Below are 21,921 nucleotides of genomic sequence, written 5' to 3'. Positions count from 1 at the left end.
GAAAACACACAGATGTATTTTCTTAAGATAATGAATTTAGATTACGTCACTTTGTTATGTTATTTTTTATAATCATATCAGTTTGAAACAAATCTGTTTCACTTGATTTACATTTTCATCACTTTAAACTAGTCTCTCAGGATATTTATTGCAGAAAGGGCATAAGTCCAAATTAAAAAAATAATAATAAAAAAAATTAAATTCATTGACAAAATGAAACGTAATTTAAGGTGCAGTAATGATCTTACTTGTGGCTAGATTAGTCATAAAAATTTTCGTAGAATTTAGTTCATTTCTGAATGAAAGAATCACTTTTTATTGATTCCTGAAAAGTTGTATTAGTTGGACTTATGTTCTTTCTGGAATAATCGATTCCTTTATGGACAGCCCTTAGTAAACGCCGTGGCGATGATAGGTTGTTTTCTTTCATTGACACTACTTCCGCAGAAAAACTACTTTTACAGAATTATTTTTTACGGAAATAAAATTAATTTGCCGAAATAGAGAAATCGCGGTATGTAATGACAAATTAAGAATCACTGCGGAGGAAAATTTAAACTTCAAATCCAACAGCAGTTTTCTATTAATCAACATTAAGGTTAAGTTGTAAGCACTAAATGGCATTTAATATTTTTGACAAAGCATCAAAGTTTTGCTTGGAAACTGCAGCGTTTAATCCTATTAGTTCCAATCATGATGGAAATTATTTCTGTAAAGAAAGAATTATCTTTCATTTGTGCAAATATAAAGAGCTTAAATTTAAGCATCTTATTCAATTGTGGTTTAAAATATTTATAGGAGATATAAACACAAATTACCAGTAAACAAATATAAGCTTTCGAAAAAATAAATTTAGGTCGTTAGTACCGGAAAGAATTTCATTAAAAACCTTGGAGGGCCATAAGCTCCGAGAATAAGTATTAAAGTTTGCAGTGTTTTTTTTTTTTTTTTTTTTTTTTTGGACGATTTTTTTCTCGCTAGTATTAAAATTATAATGCATCAATAACGTGGAAAAAACAACCTTAATTTATTAATTACTAGCAGTGCCCGTACCGTGATGCTCGTGCTAAGCATTTAAAAGTAGTCCCTTGAACAAATCCCCCCCCCTTTTTATCGTAAATATATATATATAGCTTACAAAAAGGCGTAAAAGTATCTTTGCTTATTCAAAACAATTCACTAAAGCATGAAGTTACGTTAAAAGCTGCTTTGAAACTCAAAATAATCTACCAACTCTATTGTTTATCGCCTAGTTCGCCAAACGACCTTGCTACCGTAGCCCAGCCGATAAGCGATCAATATTTCAATGAAAACGTTTAAACGAAAATCTCGCTCTCTCCTCTCCCCCAGCAGAAAAACAACGTAATTAAAAAAAAATACTATGAATTATGAAGCGAATCACTTACTTTTCCTTTTCCGCCGGACAGCGTGCCCATTCAGGGTAGTGGTTGAAACAGCTGTCTCGAAACAAAGAGATCTAGGTTCGAATCCCGAAGCTTCCATTTCCTCCTTTTTGGAGAGCATAACTAGCCGTAGCGTTCTTGCTTTTTTTACCATAAAATTTTACAGTAAAATAGAATTTTACGGTAAAAAGTATTGGCAACATGCATGCCAGTACTAAAAATAATTTCATAAATTAAATCACACCAAAAGGTGGCACGTGGCATAGAACTCAAGATAAATTTACTTTTCGTGGAAAAATATTTTATTAAACCATGAGTCAAAAATGCGTATAAAGTACAAAAATTCAACAATAAAGTCATGAGCATACAAAACATCAAAATATCATTTCAAAAGCAATATGGTTTATGTAAACACTGTAAATTCCAACTATCAAATATTTTACACTCTGAATACATATGGATGGAATCATGCATTAAAGTATATATTAATAATGTCGATATGCATTTTGCATTCTTCGAGTTCAAGTCATAAAAAAGTTAACACTTTTATATGTTATCTCACACAAACACACACAAAGTTTGGTGAAGTTTTTAAAGGCACTGCCCTACTGAACGAGCTTATGTTTACAATAGAAAAAAAATATTAAAAAATTTAATAAATATTTTATCGGGAAAAGGAAGAGATTTTCAGCCAGCTGCCCATTTTACTTATCCGTAACAGATACGTCACTTGGTTGGCAATTTGTTTGCTTTCTATCTTGAAGAAAATAGAAAAATAATAATTACACTCTCCACGTTTGCTTCCCTTTTCCTGATTAAAAATTATAATGGAACTTTTGACATTTCTTTATGACAAGATATATTTATTTAATAGATTATTTAACTTTTTTATGGAGCTTTTAATGTTGTTTTATTTAGCTGGTGGATTATTTAATTGAGCTTTTCACGTAATTGAATGTTTTTTTTTTTTTTTTGAACTTAGTGGATAAATTTACATTTGAATTGCTAAATAAAATTATTTGACACATTGTTTTTCATTTTAATGGTGTTTTAATTTTTATTTATTGGCTTGTTTTCGTTATAACTTCATTAAAAGACGAAATATCGGATAGTATCGACAATCAATTAGTTTCTAAGTCACTTTGACCAAACATGGTGGAAATGAACAAAATTGAAAATAACCGCCAGGATAAAAAATGCGCCAAGTAACGTACTTATAACGGGAAAGTACCCATTAAAAAACTAGAATAGCGAACAGTAATTTATTTCATTTTCAACAGTAATTGAGCATAATTTAACAGGGAGATATGTTCCAATAATTACGAAAAACGTTTTGTATCACGCTGATAATAAATTTATCTAAATTGCTTGTTTTTCCTCAAAATTCATAGTTAATGCAGCTTTTCATTTTTACACTACTAGATGTTTGTCTAGATAATTAGTTTAGCTAGAACACAGATGCATCGGTTAAAATTTTGAACAAGGGTTCCAAATTATGTTACTGCTCTCTGAATTCTTAAATTTTCATTCCGTTCTAAACAAAGTGCGAAATGAACCAAGAGTTATTTTCAACAGTTTTAGTTCTAAATGACTTCAACTCAGATAGAATGTAAGTTACTCTGCGGTTTTTTTTAATGAATATCTTATTTTTTACTAGCGTATACCTTTTACTTATTACTGTTATTACATCATATTAATAAAGAATATGAAATAAAATATTGAAGCACACTCAAGAGTAATTAAGAATATTTTTTTGTGAATTTTACAGCCTTTTTACAAATACAGGTAGAGAAAAAATAATTATTTAACTGCATTACTTATCGAAAAATTATAAACTCAAATTTAAAAAATGATATTGCATTCGTAAAAATATTAGGCGGCGAATAAAATTTCAAATTGTGAGTTTTGGCTTAGTTAAAGTTATAAATCTTTCAAGTTATTTGTCTGTATTTTATAAAAGTATAAAACATATTATTTACAAAATATCATATTTGAACTGATATAAATAAAAAAATCAAACATAAAATTCATTTCTCACATGAAACACAAATTTATGCATTATTAAATGGAGTCTTTAAAGTTTTTTTTAAAACTTAAATGTTTTATAAAAATGAAAGAAATACTCATTACACGCTGTAAAACTTAAGATGATATAAATAACACGATTGAAGATGAGACCCGTTATTCATAAGAAATAAACTATAATTACGTTTTAAGTCCAGAACTTATGCAAAAAGTATGGCATTAATTCACTGCAATTATCATAATTTCAAAAAAGAACATTTTCTCAATAATGTATAGTTTGAAATAAAATTCCCTCCACATATATAAAACGTGAGCGTTTTGGAGAAAAAGAAAATAATTAATAAAACAGTTGGAATCTGCTGTGTGTTGAAAAGGGTAAAACTTGTAAATTTTTCAGAAAAAATCTTGTAAGACATTTACAATATCCTATTTTTCCATGAAAATTCCAAACTGGAAAATTTATGCCTAAAGCAAATAGTGATAAAGGTTGTTGAAATATTACAAAAACAGCTTTTTAGTTCCTAATTTCCGATTCTGAATTCCGCCAAATCACCCAGTTCACCCGTGACCTGTTTAGCACAAAATAGCAGATCCACAAACGCACAGTATTATCGGAGAATTTACAAAAGTGCTAAAAAGCTAAGCAGTTTTAGTTAGTTCAAAATGTGGTTACAGAAGTAATAAAATAATAATACTGTAGCGAATGCAAAGCATTCGCCAACATGAAACTTTTCTAGATGATCATTTTCATTTTTTTTAACTTATAGTGTTTAAAACATCGTTTTCATGAGCTTTTTTTATTTTATTTAGTTTTGATTTAATGGCAACAGCAATAAGATTGTAACAAACGTTACACGTTAAAATATTGATCATTTTTTGAAAATATTTAACCAATATCTGAGCCCTTTAATATACAAAAATGAAAGATCCTATAGTATATCCTCTTGTAAGTATTCCTTTAGTTGAATCACAACAGTCTGCTAATTAATTATAAAAAAAATGATTAAATGTAACTCCATTTCACCAATATTTAAATATTGCTACCAAGAACTCTTATAATTAAATCACATTACACTAAAGCGGCAAGTAATGAAAAAACATGTCATTAAAAAAGCAAAAACATTTAAAATAAAGGCTCTTCGTTTTCTTCTCGAAACACATAAAGAATGTTGGAATTCCCTAAAAGCGTCGGAATATGTCCCTCCGTTATTTTGCTTTCTAGTTATACAACGTTTCACTTTTAAACCCTTAAAATGTGGTACAGGACTAGATGATAACCATTCCTTTAAATTTTGTCAATAAAAAATCAAGTTATCTGCCGGCAACTTCAATCCCTTTTCTCTTCCGGCACGCTGATTAATACCTTCTGGATGAATCTAGTGAGTTTTCCTACAAAAACAAAAATGCAGATTTTAGATTCTTACATTAAATAGATTAATAGAATAGATAAATTAATTAAAAATTTTAAGGAACAATCAAGTCTTATTGAATCATTGAGTCCTAAAACCTGTCATCTCCACTTCCGTTATGATGAAGATGACTGGTTTACAAATTCATCGATTCCATTATTATGACACACACATTTGACATTGGACACTCTCAGAGACCACCCGCACCTACCAATTGCTTGGTTTATCGGATTATGACACACACACAGACACAAACAAAATCTGGCTTTCAAGCTGATATTTTCAAGTCCAATTCTTTAGAATTAGTGTTTTAATATAAAAACATTTTTAGACATTATATAAGTTTGTTATAATGTTTCAACAATGCGCAGTAAAATATTTCATTGATATTTTTTACAATTTATTAAAAATTATCAGTTAAAATTTAAATAATTATATTAGAGAAATTCCCCCCAATATTATTTGTGCACTTTGACATTACAAGTTGTTTCAAACATATAGAGGCTATGAATTATTATTAACTGAACCAGCATAGCAGGAAAGACACTTGAAGGTAGTTAATCTCTAACTATGTTCAACAATTAAAAGGTGTTGAAGACCGACAACTTTCTAAGAAATTTTCATGCAAATTTTTGACTATCAATCAGGAACTTTGTCACATGTTTGCTGTAAATTTTATTACTGCTCTTACTAGCCTTTAAAAAATATTATTGAAGAGACCATTTTTCTTCAAACAAATAAAGGTTTATTTTTTATTAATGATGTAATTACTTTCGTTATCAAATTCCTTTGTCATGTAGTGTACAAAATTTCCACCCTTGATCTATAAAAATTGATTCATATTGGAGAAAAATACCTGGAGTTGACATTTTGGATATAAGATGAATTTTCAAATTTTTGTCGTTTAGAAAGCACTATAAAGATTGGAACAAAGAGAAATCAAATACTGCACTGTGAGGCGAGTATATTCAAGCGATTTACAACACAAAGGGAGCGGTTCTGCGACTTGATTATGCAAGATCACTGTTTAAGATGAGCCTTGTGGAAAAAGTTAATTTTTTGTGCTTCCCTCACTTACCATACTCATTCGACAAGGCACCACCTGATTTGCCTATATTTCCGAAGCTATGTGGCAAATAACAAAACAATTTAACTAATATCCAAAATGCCATCTCCAGATATTTTTCTTGAAAATCAATCGATTGTAATCAACTCAGGATTGAAACCTAGTCCACTACACAGCAAGAGGAAATTGATAATGAGGGAAATAACGACAGTGATTAAAAATAAACACTTGATAAAAAATTATTTTTTCGATATATATATATATATATATATATATATATATATATATATATATATATATATATATATATATATATATATATATATATATATATATTGCTTTTCGGACCTCCTAATAAATGTACAAGCTTTCAGTAATACTTTGGCAACTCTCAAGTCCTGCCCGGAAAAGCGGTATAGCATAATTGAGATACATAACAAAACGTACTTATAGCTTTCTTGTAGAAATCCGGCTTATTCTTCCAGAATATAGTGAGCATGTACACTGGGATGCCAGAAAGGGTGATGGCTATTCCCATGCCAGTCTCCCACGGACTCACATAGAACGGGAATGTAACTAGGAAGGCACACACCACCAGGAAAATGGCAGGAAGAAGAATGTTCACCTGTCATGGAGAAAGATTTGGAGTTTCAGAAATTATGTAAATAAATATGAATTTTTCTTTTAAATTGAACTCCGTGTTATGATAACGTAGGGCTCGACCGATGGCATTTTTTGGCCGATGGGCCGATGCCGATTGTTCAAAGATGGCCGATGGCCGATTGTTTTCCTCCAAATGGCCGATTGCCGATGGCCGATGCCGTTGGCCGATGGCAAAAAAAAAAAAAAAAAAATCAAACAGAAATAAATTGATAAGATTGTCAGGGATTTAAAGGATCATTGATTTATTTCACTTTACTTCCTTCCTACGAAAGAATTGTAATCGCCAAAAAAAAAAAAAAAATCAGATTTCGACCTAAATTTTTGTTTTACTATCACCAAATTTATACTTCACAAGTTTTTTCGGCATATCTGTACATACATATGTACCTAAGAACATATAGATAACCAAATATCCATTTTGAACGCCCCCTCAGTTAATTATCGCAAATTCTCTTGTGATGTCTTCATGCGCGTAAACTTGCGTCACTCAAAAACGTTATGAAATAGTAAATTGAAAACTCATACGTACGTAGTACGATCTAAAAGTTCGAGGTCAAGTTGTATAAAACCATAGTTCACATTACCGAAGCATATATCTACCTACAAAATAGTCACCTTGAACGATTATGCACTTCTGCCAACGTTCGTATAGCTTTTAGAAGCACTCTTGGAAGACATTTTTCGCAAATTCCTGTAAGGCCTCTTGCGCTGCTACTTTAACTTCATCGTGGGGAAGAAGGCGACTTTCATGTTGAGGATGCACGGTTCGATTGGTCAATACTCTGATATGACAAACAAATAACATAACGTTTCGTCGGACTTAGCTCCGTGTGACTTTTACCTGTTCCCAGCAAAAAAACATTTGCATAGACGCCGCTTTTTTCCGTCAGGAGAAGATGAAGCTGCATCATAGAAGGTAGCGAAAAATGACTTCCAGGAGTGTTTCCAAAAGTTATATGAACACTGGCAGAAGTACATAGTCCCGTAAGACAACCTTTTGAAGGTGGATGTGCTTCGGTAATGTGAACTATTCTGGGTAAGATTTTATACAGCTTGTCCTCGAACTTTTGCATCGTACTACGTACAATCTGTATAGGGTGTAGTTATGCTTCTCCTTTTTTGACTGCTGTATGATGAAAGAAAGAACAATAGCCAAAAAAAGAAGGAAGAAAAACAAAGAGACTGTTTAATAACCAATTGATTTGTTTGTTTTTTTTTTTTTTAATTGAGCATATAACTAAGATTTCAGTAATGTCGTAATAATGTATGGATTTAGGTACACTAAACATAGTTTAAAAATTAAGAATAGAACTATGAAACCGTTAACAAATTACGCAATTAAAGTGGAAAGATTGCACGTAGACATTTTTTAGTCATCAAATTAAATAAAACAGGTAACAGATAAATTACAATATTAAATCAAAATAGGAATATTTTTATATTTATTTAAAATTTATGAATAGAAAAGTTTGCATTTTTCATAAAAGCTATAACAGTGACATACATTTTGCTGAAAAAAAAATAGCCATGAAAAGAGCAAGGTTCTTAAAACGCAGGTACAATAAACAAACTCAATATTTACACCAAGTTAATAATTGAATACATATACTACTTGATCTGATGTTTGCACATATAGTATTGAACAATTTGATTGTTTAATCTTTTATGAAGTTTTACAAACAAGTTTCAATTGAATTTTTCAATTTAAAAATAATTTTTTGAAATTTTAAAAATTGCATAATAGAAAATCCTTGAAAATTTTCTATAAAAAACGAAAAAAAAACTTATTCATTGATTTTATATAAATACATAAAAATAGTTACTTACAACAGAAAAAAAAATCAATCGCTATTAATGATGCAAAAAAGATGGCAATTTACGAAATATAGGTGAAACAAGTATGAGAAATACGCAAAATGACATTTCTTGACCAAAATAAATAATCGCTAAATATTTAAGAAATGCTTGAAACGACGAGGGTGGGTTAGAGGGGTCACTCTCTGATTTTGGAGTAACTCACAACGTTAAACTTCGGCCCCAACTTCGGCTTAATTTTTTTTAGTACAGAACCGCTACCACCAACGCCTCGGAAGAGTTTCTGAATCTACTTCAGCAATTCCGAAGAAAAAAATTCAAAACTCCCTTTGTTTTCCGAATTATGTCACTATTCAAAACGTCTTTAATCAATTTCTTACATTAATGCCCTAAATTCTTTCTAAACAATAGATAAAGTTTGAAAGAAAAAAAAAATCTCCAATTTTATGAATGGTGTTAGTTTTAAACAACTCAGAAGTACAACTAGAGTTTAATTTCAGAAATTGAGGGAGTGGGAGGAGGGGCACGCAAGTGTTCTCGGAAATTCAAAAAAAAAAAAAAAAAAAAAAATCGTAAAAATAGATTCAAAATAATCATACACATTGAGCAGAAAACACTTTCAAAACTTGCACCCGAGTTTGTTTTGACGTGCAATGGCGGATTTAAAATATAGCAAGTGTTGCAATTGCGCGAGAGGCCCCATAACCATAGGGCCACCGAAGGAGTTACAAAAATGCGAATGATAAATGTTTTACAACTTCTGTGATCCCCAAAATGTATTTCAACGGGCCCCAAACTTGTAACTCCGCCGAAGCGATACAGAAAAGGCAGCATTACTGTGATTCTTATTACAAATATCGAAAAATTAAAAATTACCGTCGGTTCAACGGGGAATCTAATAAAATGACACAAAAATCGGTTTCGCCATCTGATATTTATTTCCATAGTCTCCAATTCGGCAATATATCACCAAATGATCGTCAGTCTGAGACGCTATATTAGTTTTGCATTGAAATAACTAATTAATAGCCACAAAAAATGAGTAAACAGGCTTTTCAGAACACCCGATCGAAAACAAAAAGGAAAGTGCACAACTGGAACGTCCGCAGACCCCACATACGAAACTTTAACCTTCTACAGATTATCATTTTTGAGTTATGACTCTTGACAAATACATACGTACATCCTGCTGCAAGAAACAGCGCAATAATTAACTTGTTTGGTACCTGAATGTAGTATTAAAAATTCTTCTAGGGATGACTAAAAATAGAAATTCATGCTGATTTACTTTGTATTAAAAAGTAAAACAGCAAAGGTCCTTTTTTTTCAAAACCATCGGCCAATTCCATCGGCTTTTCGATGTTTTTTAAGGCCGATGGGCCGATGTTTCCCGCAAGTTAGCATCGGCCGCCGATGCCAATGCCGATGGCTAAATTGTTGAACCATCGGTCGAGTACTATGATAACTTAGTATGTGAGGTTGGCAGAACTAAGGAAAACACACCAGTAATGGCCAATTCCAAGTTTATATTTGCACATTTGAATCCATTGGGAAACCTAGAGAGTCCTTTTTTTTTCAAATATAATCCTTGAAGTGATCACTACTGAAGAACTACTAAGCACTGGCCACTACTGGTGGGTTTACCTTAATAAATAGCTGGAAAAAAAATGTCATTCAATATTAAAAATGCACGCTAGTTTTAACAGATTAAGAAAAAAAAATCAGGAAAATAGTTTTAACTCAAAATTATTTTTCTGGAAATCAATAAAGCTGACCACTGGCGCAGCCAGAAATATCTTCTGGAGTGTTTTTTTTTTTTTGATCAAAGCAGTCCTTAGATGTTTGGAAAGAACTGTCTCTGTTAAAATGGACAATGTTAAAGCCAATGCTCCCCCCCCCCCCAATCCACCTTTCGCTACGCCACTGCAACGGAGCCTCAGAACATACACTACATAGTAAAGTTCAAAGCAATATGAAATGAAAGTTTTAGGCAATGTATGATATTTCAGTAATTAAAATATGAAGAAGTATATTTAGGATTCTTTTCAAGGAGGGAAAACATTCCTTGATTTTTATTTTTAGAGGAGTGGAATTCATTTTGAAGGTTAAGTCTAGCACTGCCGCACAGCGTATTATGACTGACAGCCATAGTGGTTCAATCGGCACAGCACTAAGCTTCAAACCAAGCCTACCCCTAGTCCTGGAAAAATTATATATTTTTCCATCAAACTGTGAATATTTTAGCGAAATTGACCGGGTAGTTCTCGAGTTTTGCGAGTTCAAACACACAAACGCTTTTTGGAGACTTCATTTCATACTTTGTAGAGATGAAGAAAGTAGATTATTAACAACGAGAATACTAAACAATACTTGAACTGTGTTAGTTATATACACGCGATTCAACGGATGATGTGTTGATAATCGACAGCTGTACTCAACCTTAGAGCAGGAATTAAAATGGAGGAAGCAAGTCCAATCATTGGCTAAGCAAAAACTCGGGCAAAGAGCTCAAGTCACGTGACTCAACACGACGAATAGTTGACACGTTTTGCGTGTAACTAGCGAAAGAAACCTGATTTCATCCAATGCTTTTCTATAAATCAATCACGTGACTTTGGGGTCTTTCCTTCACGGATGAAAGTCTTCACTCCCTCGATTTTATCTCTTCTCAATGTACTCAACACAGTACACGCAACCACTGACGACGAAAAAGAAAAAAAGCGAGAAGGCGCATGTGCGACTTTTCGTCACACAAAACTACGTCTTCCGTCACACAAAAGTTTACCGATCAGAATTTCAAAGCTATCTCAGAAAAAGATCACTTCAAAAATTTAATGATATTTAAATTTGAAGAGTTCTGATCCGTGAAGTTCATTTTAATATGAGGTCGGCAATCCGGATCGTATTTTAAAATTTTTTAAAGTTAATTATTAGTTCTTGTTAGATAGATATGGCTTAGAATTTACACTTCGACAGTCGAAACAGACATTAAAAGCAACGTAAGCTTAATCTTAAAAATCAAGTTTAATACTCGTTGGGTCAGGAAAACGACGTCAAGAAATTCAGTTACAAAAGAAGGAGAGCATGTTCACCTTGATGGGCCTTTCCAGATCGGGTTGCTTGTACCTCAGCCACACCAGTCCTGCTACCGAGAGGGTGACGAAAGACGCTTCCACAAATGCTGTATAGTTAATCAAGACGTAGACTTCTGTCGTTGACAAGTACAACAAGCTCAACAGGCACTGTGAAAAAATTACTATTAGGCTAAATAAATAATGTAGCTATGTACGAGGGCAAATTAAAAAGTCTTTGCGCCTATTTTTTTAAGCCAAAATATGGCTGGGAATACAATACGAATATGTACATTCCCAGCAGCGACAGTTCCTTTAACCGTACTACCCGTATCTGCTTGTTGCTTGGAAGAGCGGTGCTGCTATCAGTCATTTAAGATAACGCTCCGTCTTTAGACGTCCACAGCTTATGAGCAGCGAAGTGCTATTCGTTTTCTATGAAGCAAAAGGGACAAACGCCCCTTGTGTCTCTCCAAGTGAGACACTTTTTTCCGTGTGTGGGGAGCATTTCCCTGCGAATTGCTATTTGCGTTTGTCCCTTGCTCCATAGAAAGCGAATAGCATTTTGCTGCTCATAAGCTGTGGACGTCTAAAGAACGACCGTCATCTTAAATGACTGATAGCAGCTCCGCTCTTCCGAGCAAAAATCAGATACGGCTGGTATAGTTAAAGGAACTGTCGCTACTGGGAATGCACATGTTCGGTTTGTATTCCCAGCCATATTTTAGCTTAAAAAAATAGGCGCAAAGACTTTTTGATTTGCCCTCGTAATTATCTAAAATATATAAAATATATAAAAGTAAATATATAAAAGTACGCTGCCGTGGGCAGGTGAACGAGAACGTCAAATTATCTACAGAGATAATTTGAAGAACGTTTTTGAGATAATTTGAAGAAACGCGTATTGGATTCAATACTAACAATAGGGAAATGTTGGAATTTGACGTTTCGTTTCGCGGTTTTTTTTTAGAGGAAACCAAATAAGTAAGCTTGTACAACAACGCTAAAGTACAATAGATGACAAAAATGCAAACATTTTCAGTTACTGCCCTTTGCCTGCCCACGGCTGTTAGATGTGTAGCAGCCTGGTAATGCATTGAGAAAATATCGTCTGCTGCTTTAAAGTAATTTAATTAGAAGAAAAACTGCATACAGAAACTTTTCTCCATATTCTGCCCCCATTCACCAAGTCATATCATATCAGGTTTCCATTCCACGTAAAGGAGCTAATTAACCAATTACAGATTTTTAGCACAAATAGCAAAAGATAGTGCGTGCAAGTGTTTAAATTTTACAATAAATGCTTTTGTCAACGCATCGAGCTCAGTTGTGAGCTTCAGAGTGTAATTAATCGAATAAAGAGAACATGACAGAAGACAGGCACTTCACAAAAAAAGTGGAATAATTTTCTGGTTTTTGTTATATGGTTTTGTCTGTGATCAAATGGTTGGAAGTTCCCTACATCTTGACTGGTTTCATTAATTAGCTGTTACTTCGACATTTTACTACCCTTCTGATCCAGTGGTTTTGTCAACGAAAAAAGGTACGATTTTATATTCCACCTTTCTCATTTCATTCGGATTACTTACACTTCACAACTTTTGTATAATGATAAAAGAGTTCTTTGTAATCTGAAAACAAAAGTATGATAGTTTTTGGTGTTAGAGGCATAAATGCGTTGGTTTGCTGATTATTTTCACGTCGAAACTGAAGCTGATATTAGCAGTATTTTACAAAAAATATCAAGTTCATTTAACCACTTAAAAATGTGAATAAGGAAAGAAAAAAAAAAAAAAACAACTCACGAGGAAAACAAGACTGGGAGCTGGAGTTAAGTACTGTAGGTTTATCATTGACAAGAAACTTGGCAGATGACCTTCACGAGCTCCAACAAAAAATAACCTTAAAATAAAAAAAAGCAAATGTATATGAACAAAACAAACATTAATTTTATCATATAATAACTATAAAAAGGAAACGCAAACCATCAAAGTAAGAATAAAGGAGTACGTGTAGTCATGTAAGCGCGTTAAAAGTTATGTTTTTTGAAATTCGCAACTCCAGAGCTCGAATACGCTACCTTGCGGTGGTTGACAATACTAAAGAAAAAGGTAAAACATTCCATTCCACGTGTTTTCTTTGGGGTAAATTAGAGGCTTCAGACAGTTTGTGGTGTAATGTAATTTCTTAAGAATAGAAAAGAAAGCTTCCCACATATACGCGATGAAAAATTACTGTCATTCCTAAAAACAAAGCAAGTTATAAGTTACGGCATTTGTTTGTTTTACCCTTTTCATCCGCCATTAGACAGTGGCTTCAGTGCCCCCTATAGTTTATTGGAGTTGCGAATCACAATTTTTTAAATGATTTTCTTGCTTGGATGCAATTTTGGTTTGAAGTCATTTTAATTTTCAATGGAGTCTGCACGTGTTAGCGAAATAGCTAACGAGAAATGGATCTACCTTCTGTGTTAAATGCATAAAAACTTAACTTGATTTTGAGAGTCGAATAAAATACGGACATTCAACAAAATTAGAGTTTATTGTTACAGACATAAAACTCGTAAGCATTTATGAGTTACAAATTGCATCCTTAAAAATAGAAACGAAAACAAATATTTAAAAACTTTTATTGACGGCAGTCATGTCATTACTAAGTGAATCTTTAGACTCCAGTTACAAATTCAAATTCCTTTCACTCTAATACAGTAGACCCTCGTTTTACGCGGGTTTATTTTACGCGGTTTCGATTATACACGGTTTAACATTTGACACCTTTATTTTATTTTACGCGGATGAGTTTCGGTTTTACGCGGATGCGGCAATGCAAACAGATAATATTTTCCTCTTTAAAATTCCAAATCCCTAAAGATTACAGATTACGCATAATCAACTGCAGTTTGGCTTGCTAATAACCGAACTTGGGCCCCTGGAGACATTTTATGCGATCGGTTCTAGAGTTCTTTCCAGAAGTAAAGTCATTAAACTCACACAGTTCAGAACTCACTGAAAGAAGAGCTTTTAGGAGTGACAAAGGAAGCCAAAATCAACGAGGATACCAACTTCGGTGACACACAACCAAAAACGTTCACATTGAAAATTTTGAGCTATTTCTAGACAATAGAAATGATCTTTCTGATTTGTTAGTGAAGGAATATTCTATCATGGAAATGATGCAAGTGATCATAGATGCGTTAATGCTCTGCAAAGAATTAGAGAAAAATTCTGAATGACTGCCAAAAGACTATCATAGCCAGCTCTTCTTTATAAAAGAACACGAAATTAGTTTATGTTTTCTTTCTGCATGGTTTGCATAAAATTCGATATAAGTACACATTAAACTTATATACAATTAGTCACCATTAGAATGAAGTATATTTTTATCTACGGAACCTCACCCCTATTTTAACACTACTATTAGGTCTCAATTTACGCGGTTTCGATTGACGCGGCATTTCCGTGGAACGTAACCCCGCATAAAACGAGGGTCTCTAAAAGGAAATCATCCTCAAAAATTTCCAGTAACATTCCAACATCGCAACATGGTTCATACTGGAGTCTTCTTTTACGTTCCACGCGGAACACAACCACGAACTGAAATCTCAAACGAGCAAGCGAGTTAAAAAAAAAAAAAAAAAAACTGAGAACCCCTTTTTTTGCATTCAATTCAGTTTGTATCAGGTCACGAGTTACGTCACTCTTAACATTTGAATATACTAAACACAAAGAAATATTGCATTAGTGAACGAGGTAAAGGCATGCGGCTAGAAAAAATTTTTAGTTGAATTTTTTTCGAACTACCTAGTCGCAACCAGACCACCGGGGACAAATTCAAAATTGAAATAAACTGAATCTTTTCCCGTGTGCTGGAGGGACAAGAACAAAATATTCACTAACACAATGTACGACAACATGAAGTTAGTCTATTACAAAAAGGGGAAATTATAGAAAAACAAAGTATAATTTTTGAAAGGATGATTCGATTTTATCTTATTTTATCAAATTGGTTAACTGATACAGTCGAACTCGCTTAAAACGAGCGCGTAAGGACCACGATCTTTACTTGCACTACGAGTGCTTGTAAAAAACAAGTTTGAAAAAAAATCATAGTCATTTTTACATGTCTTCACAGTACCGAAGAAGTTGGTTATTTGCTTTGACCTGTCTTATTGTCTCTTTTTTGTTGTTTTGTTGTTTTCGAGAGACGTGTAGCCTGAAAAACATCGTCATTTGCGTCCGTGGCTTCAAAATAGTTTTAAGTTTTTATCTCTTTAGAAGCCATTATGTCGAGGGTTGTTATTCTCAGGATTCTCTCTGTTGAATGTTGGTTGTTATTCTCTGGAATTCAATACGAAAAATCGCCCTTGACAGCCTACTTGAGAACGAGAGGAGAATCCTTATGTATAAAATAGCCCAATTCACTGATCGAGCAACACAATGACGTCATCAACAATGAAACTCGCGGCACAGCATGACAATTTGACAATACTTTTGGTACTGTTTGACATGCAAGGAAATGTTTTATTTTGACAAGTGATCCGGTAACTTAACTCAGTAAAACAATGAAGTAAGTAAGACTGATTTTAGGAGAATGAAGAAACGAAAATGTGGTCAACAATAAACTGTCCACTGGAGTTAAGGGTTAATTCACTGGAGTTAGGATTAAAATTTCAACTATCGAAATATCAAACAAGTAATTGCTTCTTTCAAATGTAGAATCGATTTTCACCCGTCATACCTTGACGGCGATTTTCTAGTGGCAAAAATAATCGCGGAGCTGATATCCTTCCGCTATGTGATTATTTTTTTTAGTGTGCGAATAGATAAATGAATGAACCCCTAATGAGTTTGAATGCATTCGTTTTCTTTGGCAATTAGCTCGTTTTAGAAAACATATTGCCTCACATTTTCACCGTTTAAACTTTTGTTTTCTAAAGATTTCACTTAAACTAAGTACTCATTGAAATCGGGGGTACAGAGGAAAGAAAAAAATACTGGATATGGAAGTAAAAAGCACGATGAATGATATTTCTAAGTTTAAGCGGAATAGATTTGTTTGCCTCTAAAAAATACAGACGAATAGATCAAATTTACAAAAGAGATAACTTGATTGTTTTATAATGAGAGTTTTGTGACAACAGCACACTGAACATGTTCCGTCGGTACCCTGAGGGTGAAGATTTACCAGATTTTCATTCAAGAAAAAAGAATGAAAAGAAACTCGGTGTTTTCTTACCTGGCAGAGGCAAAGACATTGCCATTCAACCCTCCGAAAGTGGACAAGGCCACAGAAAGAGGCATAACCCATGACATCACTCCAAGTATGCGTTCGCCGAATGTCTGTAAAAGATAAATTTAACTTTTCTTTGAAAAGTTCTTTGTAAAAATTGTGCAAAAGCTGTTAAATTTTAATGGGACAAACATCCTATAATCAACCTTTACTCAGCTAGGGATCTTGTAATACTTTTGGACTTCGGATTGGCCAGTCGACGCAAATCTGTGTGCCATGTTTTTCTCTTATCCAAAGTATTGAACAAGTTTCGTGCCTTGGAAGTTCTGGATTCACATTTGAATGTTTTTAATTCTTCCACTCTCCTCTAATAAAGTTTAGAAGATATGTCTTGTTTCAAAACGAAACAATTAGCGCATGCAAAACAAACTATACACAAGATGGACGAGTTTTCACGTGGTTGTCAATCAGCAGTCTCCAAATTTTTACGTAGTCTCTAACAGAATAAAGGTCATTTGTATGCGACTTCTTTTGTCTACTGATGCGTTTGCTTTGTCACTGCAAAATTAAAATGTTTTCTCTCATTGGGTAATTTCTTAAATCATCTCAAGGTTTTAGAAATCAAGCTCTAGAACTTTGAATACTTGTTTTGGCATGATTTTCATGTAAGCAGTTCAGATATTTGAATGAATTAATTAAAAAAAACATTTCAAAGAAAAAAAAGTTATTTTCGTTCGAAAATAGTATATATATATATATATATATATATATATATATATATATATATATATATATATATATATATATCAGCGTTGCATACTTGGTATTTCTTTTTTAGCAAATAACTACGTTTCAAGGGTTTCGAATATGATATTTTCATGTACAATAGCGTGATGAGTACAATTCCTTATACCGAGAAAATGCACTTACCACAGCAACAGCGTTGGACGAAAGTATTTCATCAGGTGAGAGGACGGCGAAGTATGCAACGTTTGCCAGTACGTAAATCACAGTGACCAAAGGGAGAGAAATATAGATGGCTCGTGGCAAATTTCTGAGAATACAGAAGAAAGTTAAAGAAGATAGTTGTAAAATTGTGACATATGAGTAAAAGAAAAAAAAGAACAAATTATCAAATTTTCAAATCTTAATATGCTTTTTACTTGCAAAACAAATTGTGGGAGTTTTTTTTTCATTAGCTTTATTTTTTAAAGTTTCTAATAATAGGCTAACGGCACCAGTCACAGACATGCTTAAGAAACGACCCTTGGGTTTATTCACGTTTCTGAGCCTTTTAATGTACTTAGACTTTTTAAACTCTTTTTCTTTCATGTAACAACATCTCATCTAACGTTTGGCAGTTTCTGGATCCTCAGAATTAGTTAATTCTATTTTTGCTTGCTTAATTTCGAAAAAAGGTCCGACGCCCCATTAACAGACACCGAAAATCTGATGATACCCAGGAATCGACAGGACGATGAAAGGATGATAATTAGACATAATTCCCTCTTTCTCTTCGAAATTTGCAAAAGTCTTTTGTTTTCAGAACTAAAGCCCTATTAAATTTAAATGAGCATGAAACATCATCTGACCTCGTGGAAGCTGTTCATAACCTTCCACCACTGCCTTGTAAATACCAACTGGCTCATGAAATTCACTCTGATAACACTAGATGGTTGCACCGTATTCATGGGCCACAGTTTTCATGGGTGAACACCAGTTTTACGCGCCTAAAAGGCTTATTATTTATATCCAAAATTATGACTCTCTGTTACTGGTGACCTCACCCTATTTGATACTTTAAACGTAACGGATCTGCAAGGCCTGAAGAAATAGTCTAGCCGAGACACCGAGGCATGATAACCGTGTTAACATATCGTCGGCACCATGATAAACTAACGAATGTGAAAAATCGCGTTTTTCAAAGTCGATGTTTGCCGTAGTGCTCAAAAAGAGCTACTGGTTACAGCTACTTCAAATGATAATTTTTTTTACTCTTAAAAATATCTATTAAAATTGAAACATTGAAAATAACTAAACGTGTCAGGTGGAAAAATTATATTCCGTGATTTGGTTCTCCTAAAAAAGTATCATTTTTTACATTCGTTAGTTTAGCATTGATATGCATGAAGATAAACTATTGAAGAGCGACGACGTACCAGCATTAGAAATAGTTTAGTTTCTTTGTTTAAGAAATATAAGGCATTTCTTCATGCATCTTTTGCGTCGTCCCAACAATGAGCAGAGCCAGACTTTGGCTTCTTGAAAACAATTTATTAACGTAAAAGTTATGCGTAATAAAATGTTAGAACCTTTTATATTAACATAAACTTACCGTAAAATATTTTCAAAATTTACATAAAGGAGTGTTAGTATTCTAGCGTTATATCAGTAACACTGACGAAAATCCTCCAAAACACTTTCACCGACAGACACAACGCATCAATCAACTTACAGGTTACTTGGGTGCTCCAATAGCATTTGATCTACCAGAATTCTTTACCTCACTAGCACTGACACACCTCGAAAATTCCATGTAGCCCCACTTATCTCGTACACAGTTAGTTCAAGAGCTTTTCCCATATCCCCCCCCCCCCTCCCCGATACTTATTTGCTATAAGTCGCCAAGCTTGAATTTTAATTTTCGATAAAAAAGGAATTCTGTAAAAGTAGTTTCTTTACCAAAGCAGTGTCAATTCAGAGAAAACAACGCAACGCATCTCGTACTAGGTTGGTTCAAGAGCTTTTCCCATTTTTTCATCCAGATATTTAGACTTAGTAGCTATAAGTCGACAAGTTTGAATGTTCATTTTCGATAAAAAATGAATTCTTTAAAAGTAGTTTCTTTACCGACGCAGAGTCAATTCAGAGAAAACAAGCCCACGTGTCTCGTATTAAGTTGGTTCAAGAGCTTTACCCGTCTTTTCTCAAGATACTAAAGCTTTGCCGCTAAATGTCGCTAAGTTTGTATGTTAATTACACTGGTAAACAAATATTTTGTTAAATGAAACATTTATAGTGTTTCTAGGACAATTTTTGATGCTGATTTTATATAGCCAATCAGATTTTTTTTCCATCACCCACAGTTTTTGAGTAATCATAGATTTTAAGTGATTTGTTTTCCCGTGTTTTTCTATGTCACGTAATGACAAAAACTTATAACAATTAAAATATTATCATAAAGACAAGAAATGTGGAGACAGTCAGGTTTGCTGGCACCACAGTGGTAACATGGTGATCAGTCTTAACGTCCCCCATTTTCGTGATATACACTACCTGAGTTGAATCATTTTTTGTGTTTTTATATTTAAATGCAAACATAAAGAATTGATGGATTTTTACTGTTTAGGAAAGTGCTTTAGTATACTGTAATAGAATTGTCTCTGTAATGGATATGTTCATATTTTAATATCAAACAGATGAGACTTGATATTAACTCTTCAGAAACTGGTTCAGAAGTTATATTATTGCATGATTTAAACACGTTGCCTTCGGTATAACTAGCATATTCAGTCAAAATCAAGGCAACATATGGAGATTTGCAAGTTTTTTTACTTAATATTTAGTGCAACACATATCATGGGACAATTATTTCTGGCCTATGATTAAATTCAACAAATTTTATTGACTTCTTGGGTTTTACACAAAACTGTATTCTCCTCTGGGAATGGGATAGCAATGGTAAGAAGAATTTTTTTGAAAAAAAAAAAAAAAAAAAAAAAGACTGGAATTTTTATTCTAATAGCCTTCGATATTGAATTTAGGGGTCACTTTTCAAAAACTTTTTAAAGACTTGAGCAACAATGGGCGCTGAATTTGAATACTTAAAACCGGAATCTCTACCCATTATTGATGAAAGCTAGAAAAACCTAATCTCTGTAGTCCCCCACCTCCTCATTGTCCAATTGAATAAATGCTTGCTGATTAATGCTAGGCACTTACGAGGGATGTTCCTGAAGCCAAATACAAAAGGAAATGAACAATAGCTAAGGTTTTGATCATTATTTTAGCATTGATTATGCATGTGACTATGTGCATTTCTTTCAAACTTCAGTCTAGTGTTACAAAAAATCTGTGAGTGATGGAGAAAAAAATGCTTACACATTTGAATTCAGCGCATCATTTTACTCTAAGATCAGGTATTTTTCTCCACTTAACAGAAAACAAAACATTTTTTTTTTTTTTTGGTTGACTAGCGTTATCGATAATAAGGAATTCTGTAAAAGTAGTTCCTTTGTCAACGTAGTGTTGATGCAGAGGAAACAACTTGCCTTCGCTAATAAATATTTTAGTGCAGGATCATTTCACGTCAAATCGCCTAATGCCATGTGCCGTCATGTCTCCGAGTTTGCCCATTATTTTTTTACGAATAGATATCTATGAGAAAAGCCCAAATTATTTTTTTAATAGATTTTTTGAATAAAAATTACGCTTTGGAGATTTTTTTTTTCTCAAAAATTCGTATTTTGATCATATTGTAAATCACCGTATTGACATAAATTTAGAAAAAATCTCTAATTTCTTTATTTTTCAACTAATTAAGCTGAATTTGGTATCAATTTCAAGCTAATACTTTTCTCTTTCAGTGTGAACAGCAGAAAGTATTCTGTGAATAGTTGGGTGTTGCCACTTTTTATCTAAAGTCAGTTTTTATGTTTTTTCAATTGGGAGATTAAATAAGTGGTATCGCCGAAGTTCCTAATACGATCCGCATCAAATTTTTTTTTGTAGCATATCTAAATCATTCTCTTGCTATGTAGAAAAACGTAGAAGGGTATTTTTTGTTGTTTTGGAATAAAAAAAATAAAGTTTGTTTTGCAGAAAATACAAGCTTTCTATTACTTTAAATCCCATTTAAGCTTAAAAAAGGCCAATAACTTTTCAGAACCATTAATACTGGACTCTCGAAGGATTTTTATCAATAGTTAATCGCTAAAAAGTTGTTTACTTTAGAAAAGAACTGTGCAAAAACCTCCGTTTTAGACTTCGCAAAAAAAAAAAAAAAACTTTTGATTGAAAGTGTATCAAATATTATATAATAAATATTTTGAAGAATAGCGTAAAGAAATATTTCCAATGGCATTATTTAGCTTTTTTTTTTGACAGTAAAAGATGGGGGGGAAAAAGAAGAATTACTTTTGAAAAGTTTTCATAGCCTAAACTGGTTTGGATTACGTTAACACCTGACAATGATCTTCCGCTCTTACAATACTCATGCAATACGCATCATTCTTCTTTCG

At 33.0% G+C, this 21,921-nt stretch overlaps 1 protein-coding gene across 1 annotated transcript in view; it reads right to left on the bottom strand.

Moving 5' to 3' along the window:
- Positions 1–1,673: 1,673 nt before the first annotated feature.
- LOC129220792 (Y+L amino acid transporter 2-like) overlaps positions 1,674–21,921 on the bottom strand; it is a 37,616-nt gene continuing 17,368 nt past the window's right edge. Inside the window, exons 5-10 of the mRNA XM_054855222.1 lie at positions 17,612–17,735; positions 16,688–16,791; positions 13,258–13,354; positions 11,474–11,623; positions 6,351–6,528; positions 1,674–4,817 (exon numbers count right to left, since the gene is read on the bottom strand). Of these exons, the coding sequence (XP_054711197.1) occupies positions 4,756–4,817; positions 6,351–6,528; positions 11,474–11,623; positions 13,258–13,354; positions 16,688–16,791; positions 17,612–17,735 (715 nt within the window). The 3' untranslated portion in view covers positions 1,674–4,755. The remainder of the gene's footprint in view (positions 4,818–6,350; positions 6,529–11,473; positions 11,624–13,257; positions 13,355–16,687; positions 16,792–17,611; positions 17,736–21,921) is intronic.

The sequence above is a fragment of the Uloborus diversus genome, chromosome 4 (genome assembly GCF_026930045.1).
Source record: "Uloborus diversus isolate 005 chromosome 4, Udiv.v.3.1, whole genome shotgun sequence".
NCBI classification, from domain to species: domain Eukaryota; kingdom Metazoa; phylum Arthropoda; class Arachnida; order Araneae; family Uloboridae; genus Uloborus; species Uloborus diversus.
The sequence above is the reverse complement of the archived record's forward strand: the minus strand, read 5'-3'. Positions and strand labels throughout refer to the sequence as shown.